Here is a 16,331-nt window from a genome sequence, read left to right on the forward strand (position 1 = left end):
ACAAACTCCTTTATTTTGCGTACATGTCTTCGTTAGCTCTTACACCATATTTCCGTTAAAATGACGCTGATGTGGCATTTTAAGATAAAAAAGACCTTAGCCCTGACGTAAATATGGTTAGTTTATTATTTCATTAATTTAGATGCTATTAGTGAAGATATATACATGGACGGTGGTTGGTGGAGATATATGCATGGATGGTGAACACCGATCAACATTATATAAACCACATGGGATGAAGAAGGAATTCTCATTCTGCATCCATTTGTTATAGAAATCTTCCTGTTTCAAAGAAAGAAATAAAAAATGGAGGCAGTGAAAGTGAGTAGTGCACTTATCATTGTTTGTTTGATGTTTGGAGCGTTGGTTGAAGAATCCATGGCCGCAAATTGTTATTTAGTATGCGCAGACATTTGTTCGATCGATGGTACTGATGTGGCTTGTAGTAAGTGTCTGGATGAATGCGAGGGACATGGAAAGCTCAAAACTAAAACTGCAGGTATATATATATATAGTCTCAAATTATGATATACTGTTGTGGAATACCTTATTATGACACATTTCTCACATAGTTAGACCATAATTTCAGTTTTTGATCAATTTCAGAGCCCTTGAATTTTCTCTCTCAAGTATATATATTCATCGGTGTGTGGTTTCTTCGTGGATTTAACAGATGAAGATTGATGCAGATGGAAATATTTCGGATAAATATTTTATTTTGATATTTTAGGAAATTAATTATTTGTAAATCAATTAGTATTATTTTTTTAGAAGTCTCGTATCTTTTTAAGTATTTGTTTCTTGTTAGAAGTGTTTAGGGTTTGAATAGAGTTTCGTTTAGTTTATTATTTAAGGTTGTAACCTTCTTTGAGAAATTTTAGTTTTGATATGAATAAAAATTAAGAGACAATAGTCTTTTTCTAATTTTTTGGTATTCATTCGAATTCAACAAAGTATTGAAGCCTTAAATCTGATATTCGTATGTCGAATCAACAGATTTAAGTAGACTTGTTCCTGATATTCGTATATCGAATCAACAGGTCCAAGCACGCGACCTTGGCTAAGGTGTATGCAAGAGAGGATGCAGATTTGGCTCGACGCTTCGCGCAGTTGGAAGGTCAATTTATAAGAAAGTTGGAGTTGTTTGCGCAACGGCTAGAGGCCGCACTACATCCTCACCACCTAATCTGCAGGAGGTAGATGAGGCCGAATCTGACGAAGTCTTCGCTAACCCTTTTTGGGGACGAGGGCTCAAGGAAAAAGAGACAAGTCAGAAATCCTGATCCAAGGCTGTGGGAGGCAGGATTATCAGTCTATGATAATTATTTGGAGATTGAGGAAGGATTGGACGCCCCATCAACACCAATCTTTAATGAAGAGAAACAAGAAGTGATAGGTTTAACCAAACCCTTCTTGGAGTTCGGGGATGAACAAGGTGAGCCAATTTTTGATGTTAATCCCTATGAATAAGATTTTTTGGCACAAGAAGATATTAAAGAAGAATTAATGGAGGATAAATCGGACATCATTCAAGTATTAAATCCCGATAATCTTTTGGTGCCTGTTGATTTTGTTATTCCATAAATACTTGAAAAACCACATGGAGAGAACTTTTTGCTAATGTTCTTTCTAAACTTATTCAAGAATTCAAAGTGGTTTCGTATGTTGGGTATAAGGATGGCGATCAAGAAATCAGGAGGTTTTCTATTACAAGACTTCAAAACTTGAGGTCGAGTTTTCTTCAGCAAGGGGAGAATGATGCTGATGAAAACATTTCTGATAAATATTTTATTTTGATATTTTAGGAAATCAATTGTTTATAAATCGAGTCTAATATCTTTTTAAGTATTTGTTTATTGTTAGAAGTATTTAGGGTTTGACAAGGGTTTAGTTTACTGTTTAAGGTTGTAACCTTCATTAAAAAATTTCAGTTTTGAGTTGAATAAAATTAAGAGACGATAGTCTTTTTCTAATTCTTTGGTATTCATTCGAATCAAAAAAGTATTGAAGCCTTAAATCTGGTATTCGTGTGTCGATTCAACAGATTTAAGTAGATTTGTTCCTGATATTCGTGTGTCGAATCAACAGGTCCAAATACGCGTTCTTTCCACCACACCGCGATGCATCAAAGATGAAGCAAAAAAGCTGCTGGATTCGTTCCCAAGAACCACTGCTGATGTGAAGAACTTGCCAAATAATTGAAAATTTGTTGTTCAAAATGAATAAAACTGCATAATCTCGCTTTATTGGTTTTGTCTTTGTTCTCGCATTCCAATGAATCAAACTGCATAATCTCGCTTAATTGGCTTTGTATTTGTTCTCGCAACCATATATATAGCAATAGCTTAGTTGGTTACATCTCTATGCTTTGGCTGCTAAAGTCTGGAGTTCAAATCACCTATGAGTATTTCCTTGGGGTTTTCCTAATCTCGTGGGCTTTTGGACTCACTTCCAAGGAGGGGTTAGGAGCCTCATTTTCACCTCATCCTCATGAATTTCAACCCAATCTAACAAGCATGGTGCAACCTGTTCTGACAACTCGGGATTTACGTCCACTCAGCTGTCCAAAAGGGCATAATGAGCTATTCCTCAGTTACCAAAAAAAAAATGTAATTGTTGAAAATTTTCACCCACAAATACAAACTGTGCATGTCCATGCATAAAAATTTATATAAAAAATTATTCTCACCATTGAGCCAGATGTTTTCAAGCTAACAGCATGGATAAGGGAAAGTAAATAACTCGTTCAAGGCAACATAACTATATCTTCTTGGCATGCAAATTCCCATCATGGAGGTTCAGCAGTAAATCATTTGAATTCAGGAAAACCTTGTTAGCTGCATTTGAGAGGGTGCGGGCAATTTCTCTTGCCGCCTCAATCCTCCTTAGTGTGATAAATGCTGGGTTGTTGGCTATGGCTTGACCGATCAGCTGAGCACTCTTTGCTTCACCCTGTCAAAACCATGAAGAAAGACTGTTACTTGATAGGAAAAACAGATGCTCTAATTCTTTAAATCTAAATTATATTACAGAAAGCATAAACATAGCTGCAAACTGAACCAAACTTTGTGATGAGTGAATACTAATAATAAGTTAAAGAATTTGTTGTTCTAACCTCTGCTCTAATAACAGCACTTCTCTTGTCTTGTTCAGCCTTTTCCACAACGAATTTAGCCCTCTCGGCTTCTTGTGCAGCCACCTGCTTCGCTTCAATTGCCGCCGTAAATTCCTTCCCAAACGTTAAGCCAGTAATGGAAACATCATCCAGTGCAATGTTGAATTGAGCTGCCCTTTCTGTCAGTATCTTCCGTATCTCCCCACTAACATTCTACAATAGCACGGGTAGTTGACGCTTATTGCCTCTTCAAGCCTCAAACACCAAAAAGGCCTACAACCCCCTAGCTAGAAGAAGAAACAACCACAAATCTAGGAAGCAAATGCCTACTTTTTTATGGAATTTTTCCATTTGATTCAATGGTACCCGTATTTAAACCAATACCAGAGTGAAGCATCATTTGTGCGAGTTGAAGATTAGAACTTCTTCCACATTTAAAAAAAAAAAATCAATGATTTCGATGATGATTTCTGATTTATCATTATGACCCTTTTCCAAGGACTTTTGTCCAATGCCTTTTTTTTTTCCGAATGCAAAAAGGAATGTACAAGGCATTCAAGACTAAGAAGACGAAAGAAGCCTCAGTTCTTACCTCCCTTTGAGTAATTAGCTGGCTGGCATTATACTGTGCCACCACAGCTTTCAGAGTTTCATGAATGATGGAAGGAAGAACTCTTTCATTGTAGTTCTCGCCAAGACTTCTATAGACAGAAGGTAGCTTGTCTGCAACAGGACGAGTAAGAACTCGAAGCCCAATTTTCACCTGTAGTAGCAATCAAGATTCAAAATTCCGAAAATCAGATTTCAATAAAATTGAACAACGCAAAGAAATAAAACCAAAAATAGCTTTGAAACCAAAATCGAAGCCCAAGTGCTATGTTTCACAATCAACACTTCCAGTGCATTAGTAGCTTTGAAACATTAGCCAGACAGACCTTGTAACCAACATGTAATGTTACAATACCATCATGCCCTTTGGACAAAATAATAAAGAAGAACGAGAAGGTGAAGGAGGGGAAGGAATATACCATCTGAAGATCACGGCTTCCAGCAGTACACTCCACCAGATTGGGTCTTGCACGAACATCATAGATGACTGGCCTCTCAAACCATGGAATTATAAGATGCGTGCCCTCAGGATAAACCTGTGTTTAATTTACAGATACTGATTATGCTCATATGTCGTCAATTGAGAGACGATCCATACCAAAATATTGATTTTTCTGTCTAAGACATATCAAGCCAAGTATAAAGTTGAAATAGAAAATCCGACATCATCAGACGGGGAAAAAAACAAATGTCAGTAAATCTCCTAGGGCTGTTCATAAAACAGTAGAAACATTTAAACAGTTATAAAAAAAAAATTTAAACACAAGATCAAGACAGCAATCTATAAAAGAAGCAAGTATGATTTGACAGAAATATATCAACAGAATACAAACAGTCACGTTAATCTTTAGAAGACATCACTAAAAGGGAAAGAAAGACAAAAGGAAGAAAAGCAACCTTGTCTTTCACACCGACAATGCGATTGAACACGATGGCTCGATGCCCTCCTTCAACATTATAGAGACTATTAGCAGCTGCATACAAACCAAGCCCACCAATAGTTCCAAGCTTGAGCAACAGAGAAGTACCAGCAGGCAACTTGGGAACTTTGACATTGTTGAAATTCATGTTCCAAAATGCTTAGAACATGAAAAAATAAAAAAAATAAAAAAAATTAGACAGCATTGTTATTCTTTCAATAACTGACAAGTAACAAAAAGTAGAAGACGCAGCAAGCCTTCTACAGAAACAGGGAAAATTTATAGCAATTCTGTTTAGTACAAATTTTGTTTCTTTTAATCAGGAAACAAACTAATCTATCAAGCAACACATCATATGCCCAGAGAAATCGAACAATATATTAATTTTTTATTTTTATTTTTGCTAATAACTAAGGATCAAACATATATTACGCGGTTTGTGAACTTAAACAATGGAGAACAAATGCAGATTAGAAACAAAGAAAAAAAAAAGACAGAGCCTTTTAGGTGTAAAAGTCGAATCTTTTACTTTTTTCCTCCAAAAAATTGCAGCAACCCAACACAGAAAAAAAAAATCGATAATGAAAAAGGAGAATGGAGGAGATCACGATTTGTAAACCATACCTTGTTTTCTACTCAAAACCAGAGAAGTTTGGGTTTATGACTTCGGCTGTGGAACAAAATCAGAGATTTTTTGATAATAAATCGCAATTAAGTCGAATTTTCAAAAAAAAAAAAAGAAGAAGCAAAATTAACCGAAATACGTTGATTTCGTTGGATAACTAATCTACTCATTCGTCAGTCGTGACTCGTCCTACTTGTTCCCCAAGGCACGGCACAATCCGAAATGGGCCATGGGTCCGCATGGCCCAATCCATTCGGAAAATTATGGCTCAAGCCTCATAGTCAATTGCAAGGCCACACAACTTAAGGCCTGCAAAACAATGGGTGGCCGTGGTTCAAATTTTTGGAACTCAGCCCACCCCGTGTGCTTCGTCTAAGCCGGCGTCTATTTATTTACATAACACCGACATATAGTTGATTAAAAATAACTGAAAAATAAGTATTGGAAATTTATAATTAAACTGGTGGGTCTACAAATACTGCTGTAATATCAGCATAGCTTAGAGCAGCCCCGTGTGCCACCTAAAAAAATTTATGATTTTCGCTTGAAACACTTTTGGGGTGTGAAAGAGACAACCAATTGTGCCATATGTCACGCAGACGTAACAAGGGAATAGAGGATTTGCGGCGATGGTAGACGAATTGAAATATATGACGTATTTCATTTGCGTGTAACAACAAAATACAATATTATTCATAAATTTTTAATGGTACTGTTTCTTACGAATTTTAATGTAAGGATAACCTTTTAGTAATTGTTAATGTAACATGTTCTTATCATCCATATGCCGTTTTCCAATAAAAATATGAGATTTAGCATGATTTTGAAGATAAATTATAGTCAATTATAATCAATTAAAATTGTAACCCTGCCAACTCAAAAATAGGGATTTGGAGGACTACAATTCTAATTGACTGGAATTATTATAGTTCTACCCAAAATCATGTTAATAGTAGTTTAAAATATATTATTGTTGAGTATTTTGGATATTTATATAATATATTGTCATTTTTTATTTTTTTTTAAAAAAGTTTACCCCTCAAGTCTTCGGAGATATTCATTTCCTGCCATGTGGGGGCCCACGAATGACATCATCAACTTGTCTTCAGGCCTGCGTCATCCTCCGTGAGCGGCAATTTTTAATTTTTAAATTTTTTGTATTTTGTTCGTTACGTCGTATTTTTAAAAAAAAAACTAAACTATATTATCAGAATTAGTGTTAATCTCCAAGCAAAATAGAGAAAATTCGAGGTTTGCTATGTCATGGCATCATGAAATTACTTATAAGTTTCTTTTTCTTTGAATTCCAACGCTAACTGTTTATATTTTCTTTGTTTTACATTTATATTTAAATTTTGCTTCTAGATGTCTTACATATTTATAAAAAATACCATGTTTTCAAATCTACTTCTGTCGGTGGCCAATCACCTCATATCTATGTGTGTAGACATATAGACATTATTTTTCTCGACTTTTTGGTAAACGTCACAAACATGGACCCATACCAACATCCATACCAATTCAAGCATTCTAATTAATTTATTTTCATTCAATCATTCTAAATCTAAAGTGTCTTTTTTCTTAACCGAGAAACACAACGTACAAATGTGTTCTCTTATACATCTGATGTGGGCCTAAATTAGAGTCATCAAACATGTGCGCACATGAATTTTTCACTTGAACAAAGAAAGTTGGGCCAAAGCTTGACGCTTGGCCATAAAAGTTTTGGTCCTTATGAGAATTGAATTGAGGACTTTTCGAGTCCATATGGTTTATTTCCATAGAGATTCACTACTGAACTATTATCTAAGTGGTTCTGAAGTGTCTTATTGGACCATAACAACTATACGCACTATTAACAACATGTCGTTGGCCAAGATAGTGAACTTGACTGCGGTAACTATTAGCGTAAGTGGGAGGTCGTGAGTTCAAATTTCATTGGTGTTTCCATTATTATAATTAGGAAGATGAGTCATTGCTCAACTCAGCGTGTGTGAATTTCACCCTGTATTATCTTTCAATATTGGGCCTCGGCCCAGGCCTCAGCTGATCCAATAAAAGGGTTGCGGAATCTTTCAAGCGTCTCGAGATTTATTGCTTAGTTATCAATGGGTTACACGTTACCCAAAAAAAAAACTATATGCACTAAACGATGGTACTATTTAGAACAAGAAAACAAAAAAGAATTGACAACTCTAACGTAATCCACAACTAACACAGACGCGTAATTAAGCGACGAAGCCTAACTCCCCTTGACGCAATGACCCTTTCAAATATTGTCCATTGTTTATGTGTGTATATATACACACACATATTCAGCTCGACCATCAATTCATTCATCATAACATAAACATACCTCTTTAATTCTCTCTTGATATATTTGTGTATAACAACATATATATATATATATATATATATATAAGCCATAACAATGCAGCAAGCGATTCCTTACAAGTCATGGCTACCCATTTACACCAACATCAACCACCCACTAAACCCATCAACCATAACCCCCAAGAAGACGGTGAACAAGAAGGTGGTGAACATGGTGTCTGAGAATGCAATCATATTGTTCGCAAGGCGTGGATGTTGTATGGGACACGTTGTGAGGAGACTGCTATTAGGGCTTGGCGTGAATCCTCCAGTTTATGAGATTGATGAAGAGGAGGAAGATGGAATTTTGAAGGAATTGGATCAGATTGTCAATAAAGGTAAGAAAGTGCAGCAGCTTCCAGCAGTGTTTATTGGTGGGACTTTGTTTGGAGGATTGGATAGAGTTATGGAAACTCATATCTCTGGCGAATTGGTTCCTATCTTGAAGGAAGCTGGAGTCTTGTGGCTTTGATTGATTAGTCAATTTCTGATCTTGCCCTCTTTTCGTTGTTTCTTTGTTTCTTTTTTTTTTTTTTCCTTGCAGTAGGTTTCTGGCTAGTTGACTCCATGAAAATTAAGGATCCAGGATTGTTTTAATTGGCAAAATTAGGATTAATTATATTTTTGTAACAGAAGAAAAGAAATACAAAGTAGATTTAATTTTATGGGATTTCAAGGCTTTCTGGTCTTTTGATTATTTGAATTTAATTGATTATTTGAATTTAATTGGTATGATTTATGACTTCTTCTTTTTTTTTTTTTATTTCAATCTTGTTTAATGAAATGCTTCTAGCCTTCTATACGCCTGTCGCAGTGTCGCCTGCTATTTATGAATCGAACAACCGCTCTGACTCTGACCTCTCTTCGTTTGTTGCCTCTACTGGGTTTAGTCCAACGCCAATGGCTCATTTCCGTTGCAAAAAATGGGCCTTGCTGACCTTTCGCCCTAATATTGGCGCACAATGTAGTACACGGTTCTCTTAGTCTTATGTGGGCCGTTCTATTTTTCCATGTCCACAGATTGTCCAGCCCTAAAAAAATGGCGCAACTCACACTGTCATACCGTCCCAATTTAAACCCATGTCGAATATCTAAAGTGTCAACTTGTATGGATGATGGATCAAACTTTTATGTAAATCATTGCATCCTTTTTAGTTAAGAATAATTGTTGTGGCAAACCGATCGAGTGGAAGATATATGGGCCTGCTAGCTTTTGAATGCTTTGTTGGTTATTGGTTTGCAATGGGTCTATTTTGAGCACAATTAAATGTGGGACCCGCATATCCTTTGGGACGGGTCAATTTGTTTTGTGTTTCGTTCTTCTGATAGGTATTCGATTCATATATATTTATAGTGTGAATGTTTTAACGTGTTTATTTTCTTAAGCACAGAAAACATGTTATTTGATACATCGGATCCAATATATATATATATATATATCCCTTTATTGAATAAAGGTTTTGAACAAGGCCTTGTCTTATTCTTAATTTCCTCATGACAATGTTTCTCATGATACAATTATTAACAGCTTTATCTGGATGATCACCAACCAAATCCTTATCATATCAAATTCAGACTTGTTTTTAGTAGTGGAACTTCTTCGTTAGTGCTCATGCATGAAATTTGATAGCCACCTTGTTTCATTTAGCCTGATCAATTAACACGCTAATATATGTATACTTACAGTTTTATATTTCAATACTTAATTAATACTTTCATTTGGGCATTACATGCTCTCCCTCTCTCTCTAAAGGAGGTCCCAACTCCCAACCTATTATCTTAAATGGGAAAATAGTGAAACCTAAGTATCATACGTACACTTTATGAGAGACAGAGTGGGATGTGCTTTTAACTTTGCTTTCCATGGCCAAAAAGAGAATCTTTAATTTATATATATATGTGTGTGTGTGGCATGACATGCACGAGTACATCATCATTTGGAAATTGGAATTGATTGAGCATGGTGGTCGCACTGATAGGATGGTACGCTCCCACATTGTTTAGATGTGAGAATTTAGTATAGAATATAATTGCGCTCAAATTTTTCTAACTAGTAATAATCGGTTTCCTTAAACCTAAATTAGTATGGGTTGGTGCTGGACACGAAAAGATAAAGTTGTGTGAATTTGGTCTCAAAATGGACAAATTAATACTATTAGTGTGGAGGGATGGACTTGTTACAGGGACATTGTGAACAGCAACTTACATGCTAAAACAAGTTGAATTTCTCTACAACTTGGTCAATTAGGTCATTCTTGGTTTGATTTGAACAAACAAATAATTAAAATATATAGCTAGTCTCCCCTCCCCGGCCTAATTATGTTTACAAACAAAAGGACAAGCTGGGAAACAAACATACCCTTGGTGACAACAGTTTGCTTTTCCTTATTTATTAATTAATATTAATCAAATAATTAATATTTTCTCTGGTTTCTCAACCGATGAATTAAATTATATAATATATTCATTCAGCATGGAAGGGAGAGCTAGAGATGTGGATGTGGTGTTGTGTTGCAGAAGAGAGAATATTCTGTGGCCGCCACAGTTCAACAGCTAAAATCCAAACTTAATATACTAAACAAACTTAATATGTTAAACAAAGTTTAAAGGCAAAAAAAGAAAAATGATTAGATTATGATTAAAGGAGAAGTAGGCAGGAACAGTCGGCTCACAAGGGGACGACTCCCCCATATTTCCAAAAATTCACTGCCTGTGTCAGCTCTCTGTCTTTTAACATGTACTAATTACCAGTTAATTATCCCGTAGCCACCTTAATTAATTACTTATTATTCAAAAGAATCAAAACTATTAATATATAAATAATTACAAATTTCAAAGTTCTTTTAGTTAATTGAGCATTGTGACCGGAAAATTGTCCATTTTTTATCCTCAAATCCATATGACGCGTGAGATACTAATTGATTATGAACTCAAATGTAAGACTCCCTAAATATTCAACACCTTCAGATGGATGAAGTTTAAAATGGAGGTAAAAAAATTAAGAACGAATCATTTTAATTTCATGTGAGAAATTGTATGTATATAGATGTTACTTTATTTTATACATATATGCATGCTTTCATAAGAAAGCTAGATCGATGTTTCAACTAATTAGCTTTATTCGAGAAATACTTGTTTAAATAATTTTGCATGTCTAAACAATAAACCCAAATTTGAAAGGTGAATGTCAACCTTAATATGACCATTTTTGAGCAATATTTGACTTTGCTGAGGCTAATCATATTTTGACATGTTGTGTCTTACCAAAACCTACGTAGGACTCTTATCTATCCATTAGCTTACCAATTAAGCAAATACAAAGCATGTCATGGCTTTGATATGAAGCAAGAAATCCCCACATTGCACACAAATGAAAAGCAAAACAAAGTATGTCAGGAAAAGCTAGCATGTATAAATAAAGTTGATCATGGTACCATTCAAAGAATGCGCAACAGATCGATCAGAGGTAATTCTACTTTCAATTCATCTATTAAATCCTTATAAATGTTACAAAAATAACCATGTTGGGACTAAATACTGTCGACGTGTGTAGATCATGACGGTAGATGTATGGACCGGCTCCTAACATTAACGCATTGTGTATTTATTTCAAGAAATAATCTCGCATCCCACCTTGAACCCATGATCTCTTAAAGGTAAAAAAGTGAATACTCAAATGACCAACAACATTGTAGTACCAACTGGTGAAATAGGGCAAGTGGGTAGCAAATCTTGTATGTGAGTTGAAAGATGCCATGGTCAAGTATGCATATATAATGTCCACTGAACGATTATTCCCTTTTATTTTCTTTGTTTCGTTTCGTCGTTTCCTCTGGATTTTACCTTCATTGACAATTGGGTCACGTGCACGGTGCACCACAGATTTGTAAAACAAGAAGGTAATCCAAGAATATCAATTAAATTGTCTGATAATTACATTAATTAAGTGTTGAATCACATAAAATTGTGATCATGAATTGTATATTTGAAATTCATATGCATGAAGCATCAAAATTCTTGTCTAAAACTTTCATTTAGACTAAACATATACCAAGAAAAAGACCGATTTATAAATAGGTGTGGACGTTGCAAATTCAACTGTTTTTCGAGCAAGTGAGGTTCAAACCAGTCACTTTCAAAATGACTCAAAAAGCGAAGTCCGTAACTTTATAAGTTAGGGACCTCCGCACCTAAGAATTTTGCATATATATATAAATGCCAAGAATATAATTAAGCCTATAATTATAGGTTCTTAACAATATTAGTTGGAGCTTGATCATATATAAGTTAGTTCTATAATTTGTGGATATTTAGCCTATAATTTGTCACATCTTACCTTGACAATAATTGAAAAGAAACAGAATTCTAAATCAAATTATTGAGTGTACGAACTACAAAACATTTGCATAATTGCATACAATCATACATCGGTAGCTAGCCACATATGGGTTGTACGTATATATCTTTTGACCAGCAATAGTTGTTAGTGTCCCCTTGCCATCAGTATCATGGTTCGTAAAAACAAATTAAAATAACGAAAAATATCTACATGCATAACAAGTTAACAACATATCTCTGCCAAATATATAGTAGTACATATAGGATAATCTAGTCTCCACACAAAGTTTGAACTAATATTTGTGGGGTTCTTGCAAATATATAATTTAACATTCACCACAATATATATTACAGATGAATATGTGACCTAATGATAAAGTTACAAAAGTGTAATATATAGGCCACTTCGAGAGCCTTGTGCATGCGTTTTACCACACAATATTATGCCGGGATAGCTAGTCCATTGTGAGAATCTTGTGTACGGATGATGAAAGAGACTAGTTGATTAGAAAAATAAGAAAACAAAAGGCAAAGCAAATTATGGGATAATCATTCCAAATAGAAAAGGCAGGTAGACTAACTTTCGACCCCCTCGATCGACCGCATCATATGTGTCATGATACACCTCCTCTTCCTCTCCATCTCTCTCCATCCATCCCAACTTTGAACTTTTCACCGCCTCTCACAAATTACACCAATTCTTTATTCCATTTTTTAATTAGAAAGCACACTTTCATGTCTGTAACAGAGAGCGAGTCTTTGGTCTCGTATAATATATATTATCACCTTATGTTTTTTAGGGTTGAGAGGATTGAGATCCATAATAACAGAGTATTGCTAATTTTGTTGGGGTTAATTTTTCTTAAGCACGACTCTCTCTCATGATATTTTCCTTTATTGGGTTTCTTGTCAGATGGCAGAAGCAACAGTGAATTCAAATGGGAATTTTGTCCAAAACCCAGATGGTGGATCCAATCCTCCTGCTCCTCTTCTTGTAAAGAAGAAAAGAAACCTCCCAGGAACACCAGGTATGTCTATTTTCTTCTTTACTGTCTTTTTTTCCCCTTCAAAATGGCCAACAAACAGTATATTCAAATTTTGGATGATTTCATATATATGCAGATCCTGATGCGGAGGTCATAGCCTTCTCCCCGAGGACTCTAATGGCGACCAACAGATTCGTGTGTGAAATATGCGGCAAAGGGTTTCAACGAGATCAAAATCTGCAACTCCATCGACGAGGGCACAATCTTCCATGGAAGCTGAAGCAGAGGAGTAGCAAGGAAGTGAAGAAGAGAGTATATGTTTGTCCTGAAAAGACTTGTGTTCACCATCACCCATCTAGGGCTCTTGGGGACTTAACAGGTATAAAGAAGCATTTCTTTAGAAAACATGGAGAGAAGAAGTGGAAGTGTGAGAAGTGCTCAAAGAGGTATGCTGTTAAGTCAGATTGGAAAACGCACTCTAAGACTTGTGGAACTAGAGAGTATAGATGTGACTGTGGCACTCTTTTTTCAAGGTAAAGTATATATAAAATGGTTGATTTTTATTTTAGTAATTCCATATAGTTTTGATTAGGCATTAATTCATCACTTTATACAAGAAGACAAGTCAAAATGAAGCATGAAAGTGATTTTCATTTGGTGTATATAGTGATCTATCTCAACCACGAAGTAATAACTCAGTTGGTTATATCTCTGCGTTAATAACGGATGCATACCGTTTAGATCGGAGTTCGAACCCTGAGAGTATTGCTTTGGAGTTTTGTTTTTTTTTATCTCATGGGCTTTCGGACCACTTCCGAAGAGGGATTAGGAGAGCCCTATTTTTACCTGCATGAGCTTCGACCAAGTATTACATATAGCCAACGTGATACATGTTGTTTAGCCTGAAGTTTACGCTAGATGATTCCTTGATTACCCAAAAAAAAAGAAAGTGATCCATCTGCCTCAATTTTGAGAAAAAGTAAAAAAGTATGGCTAGTGACCACAAATTAATTAAGAGATTGTTATTTTTGTGCTGAATTATGATTTTCATCATATATGAAATATGATCTTCTAGCTTAAAAATTGAGTTTGGGATACAAATTTTATGTGATGATGATCAGGAGAGATAGTTTCATCACTCATCGAGCGTTCTGCGACGCCTTAGCTGAAGAAACAGCAAGAGTAAATGCTGCATCAAACATCGACTTAGCTGCAAATTATGATCATCACTTGATGGGGGCAGCTCCAGTACTAGCACCTAATATGGCTCAACATTTCACTTCTACTTTCAAGCCAGTGATCTCAAGCAACAATGACCAATCAACAATTGATCATACTCATGCACCATCTGCTTATCAAATGAATTGGTCAATTCTCGGAAACAAGTTATCTTTATCATCAAACGGTGCTGACCATCATCTTCATCAAGAGCTAATTACAAGCACTTCACTTCCATTAAGCAATGTGAAGGAGCAGCTTGTGAGTGTTCCTTCCTTATACAGCAACCAGAACCAACAATATTCTCATCAAACACCTTCACCGAACATGTCAGCCACAGCTTTGTTACAAAAGGCAGCTCAAATTGGGGCAATTACCTCAACTGACCCATCATTTCCAGGAAGTACTTTTGGGTTGAAATCCCATAACAACAATCAAGTTCAAGACCATGGGATGAACAAATACCCCATAGCTACTAGTTGTGTTCTTGTAAGCAATGAAATGGAGAACCAGCTATGCCCAGCTGCCGTCAAACGCCGGCGAATAGAGAGTGATCAAGATTGTCCAAGAGGGGAAACCCGAGACTTCCTAGGTGTTGGTGAAGAAACAATCGGCCCCCCATCATCAATCAATGGATGGGTTTGACATCAAACACTTGAGGGGTAAAAGGAAAAGATGAGCTAGCTGTTGAAGAGTTACAGAGGAGATCCATGCATATTCTCTTGAACCGTGAAAGCTGATCCCTTTAAGAAACAGTGGTGGCTTTAATATTGGCAAAAAAGGAGGAGAGGGTGGAGTAGTGGGGGAAAAGTGATCATATATAGCCTCCTTTTGAGCTCCATTATTGGATGCTTTGTGTTCAATTTCTGTTGTAGAAAGTGTTTGTCAAACTGAACTAAAAAGAGGTATCTTCATTGCTCAAAGGCTTGATTTAATTTAGCTCATGCTACATAGGTTTAATCAGCCTATCATTTGAATAAACTAATGTAACCTTCTTCTTCTTTTTTTATCATGCTTACTTGTATAATATCAAGCAATATTAAGATTAGCTATAGAATTCAAGTAGATTATGAAGCACAACAAAGATATGAAAGTCCCGTCATCAAAGTTTCATGGTAATCCAAGCCCTATAACCTTTAGCAACAAGACACACTTTGTAGCGCTCAACTAAACCATCGGCTTTGTATTTTATTTTATAGATTCATTCGCAACCAATTGCATGTTTTGCAAGAGGAAGATGATTGAGGTACGTGCCAAGTGTAGTTGGCTTCGAATGCTTCGATTTTGAAAAATAGTGTTTAGTTATATCGAACTACATTTTTTGTTTTTAGAAAAAAAACAACCTATATCTTTTTGTTCTATTTTCATGCCAATATATAGTGTGTATATAAAAGTGGTAGATTCATAGAGTAGGAGTTACTTTCCAATGCTTTTCATAAGCCAAATAAGCCCTAGAGAACACCAACAAATTCAAGTCTGTCAATTGAGATTATATTATAAGGAATACTTCCCCTAAGTTGTATATATACATGTTATGCATGCCAGCTCTCTAATTAATAAAATTGATGATATATACACCAACACGGAAAAGAAACAACAAAGCAAAGCAAAGAAAAAGAAAAGTAATTATGTTCTTTTTTTTTTTGAATACAGGGAAGGTTCGAACTCGAAACATTTATGAAATACCACACACATGCATATGATTTAACAAGCATCGTATTGTGAGCAATCCAAATTATAAAAATTCCACTCAAAGACATTGTCAATCAAGTACAAAACAGTACTCCAGCAGCTCCAAATCTTGGCTTTTGATGTGGCCAACAATGTCAATATCTAAAGTGAAGTATCCATGCCATCAGAAATTCTATATGACAAGGATATGTTTTTCATTTTAACTTTCTACACTGCTGGCTCTGGCAGAAGCGTAATGTATATTGGAGCCTATGCATATAAAGAGACCCACAAAAGAAATAACTTTGGGAGACGTCAATCACATTATGAGGATTTATTTCTAGTTCATACAAATGTTACGTTTGGTAAACAATATGAGAATGCTGTTTCAAATGCTAATATATACGTTGTTTCAAATGATATAGATATTTGATTCGATTTTTCCTTGTGCAGGAGCTGTTATACTGTGACAAATT

The 16,331-nt window shown here is 35.5% G+C and overlaps 3 protein-coding genes across 3 annotated transcripts; 2 read left to right on the forward strand and 1 right to left on the reverse strand.

Annotated features, from left to right (window-relative positions):
* Nucleotides 1–2,650: 2,650 nt before the first annotated feature.
* On the reverse strand, nt 2,651–5,410 carry LOC119984624 (prohibitin-1, mitochondrial-like). The gene is made up of 6 exons (XM_038828662.1): nt 5,269–5,410; nt 4,622–4,803; nt 4,144–4,260; nt 3,708–3,878; nt 3,116–3,328; nt 2,651–2,952 (listed from the first exon to the last, which is right to left on the reverse strand). The coding sequence occupies exons 2-6, from the start codon at nt 4,790–4,792 to the stop codon at nt 2,761–2,763; spliced, it is 864 nt and encodes a 287-aa protein (XP_038684590.1). The 5' UTR covers nt 4,793–4,803; nt 5,269–5,410; the 3' UTR covers nt 2,651–2,760.
* A 2,191-nt stretch (nt 5,411–7,601) lies between these two features.
* LOC119984477 (glutaredoxin-C9-like) lies at nt 7,602–8,339 on the forward strand. The gene has a single exon (XM_038828453.1). It carries the CDS (start codon nt 7,701–7,703, stop codon nt 8,112–8,114), a length of 414 nt encoding a protein of 137 aa, XP_038684381.1. The 5' UTR covers nt 7,602–7,700; the 3' UTR covers nt 8,115–8,339.
* Nucleotides 8,340–12,652: 4,313 nt separating this feature from the next.
* Nucleotides 12,653–15,188, forward strand: LOC119983992 (zinc finger protein NUTCRACKER-like). Its single transcript, XM_038827732.1, has 3 exons — nt 12,653–13,008; nt 13,103–13,499; nt 14,088–15,188. The coding sequence occupies exons 1-3, from the start codon at nt 12,894–12,896 to the stop codon at nt 14,827–14,829; spliced, it is 1,254 nt and encodes a 417-aa protein (XP_038683660.1). The 5' UTR covers nt 12,653–12,893; the 3' UTR covers nt 14,830–15,188.
* Nucleotides 15,189–16,331: the final 1,143 nt, after the last annotated feature.

This window comes from Tripterygium wilfordii, chromosome 18 (assembly GCF_013401445.1).
Source record: "Tripterygium wilfordii isolate XIE 37 chromosome 18, ASM1340144v1, whole genome shotgun sequence".
NCBI lineage: Eukaryota > Viridiplantae > Streptophyta > Magnoliopsida > Celastrales > Celastraceae > Tripterygium > Tripterygium wilfordii.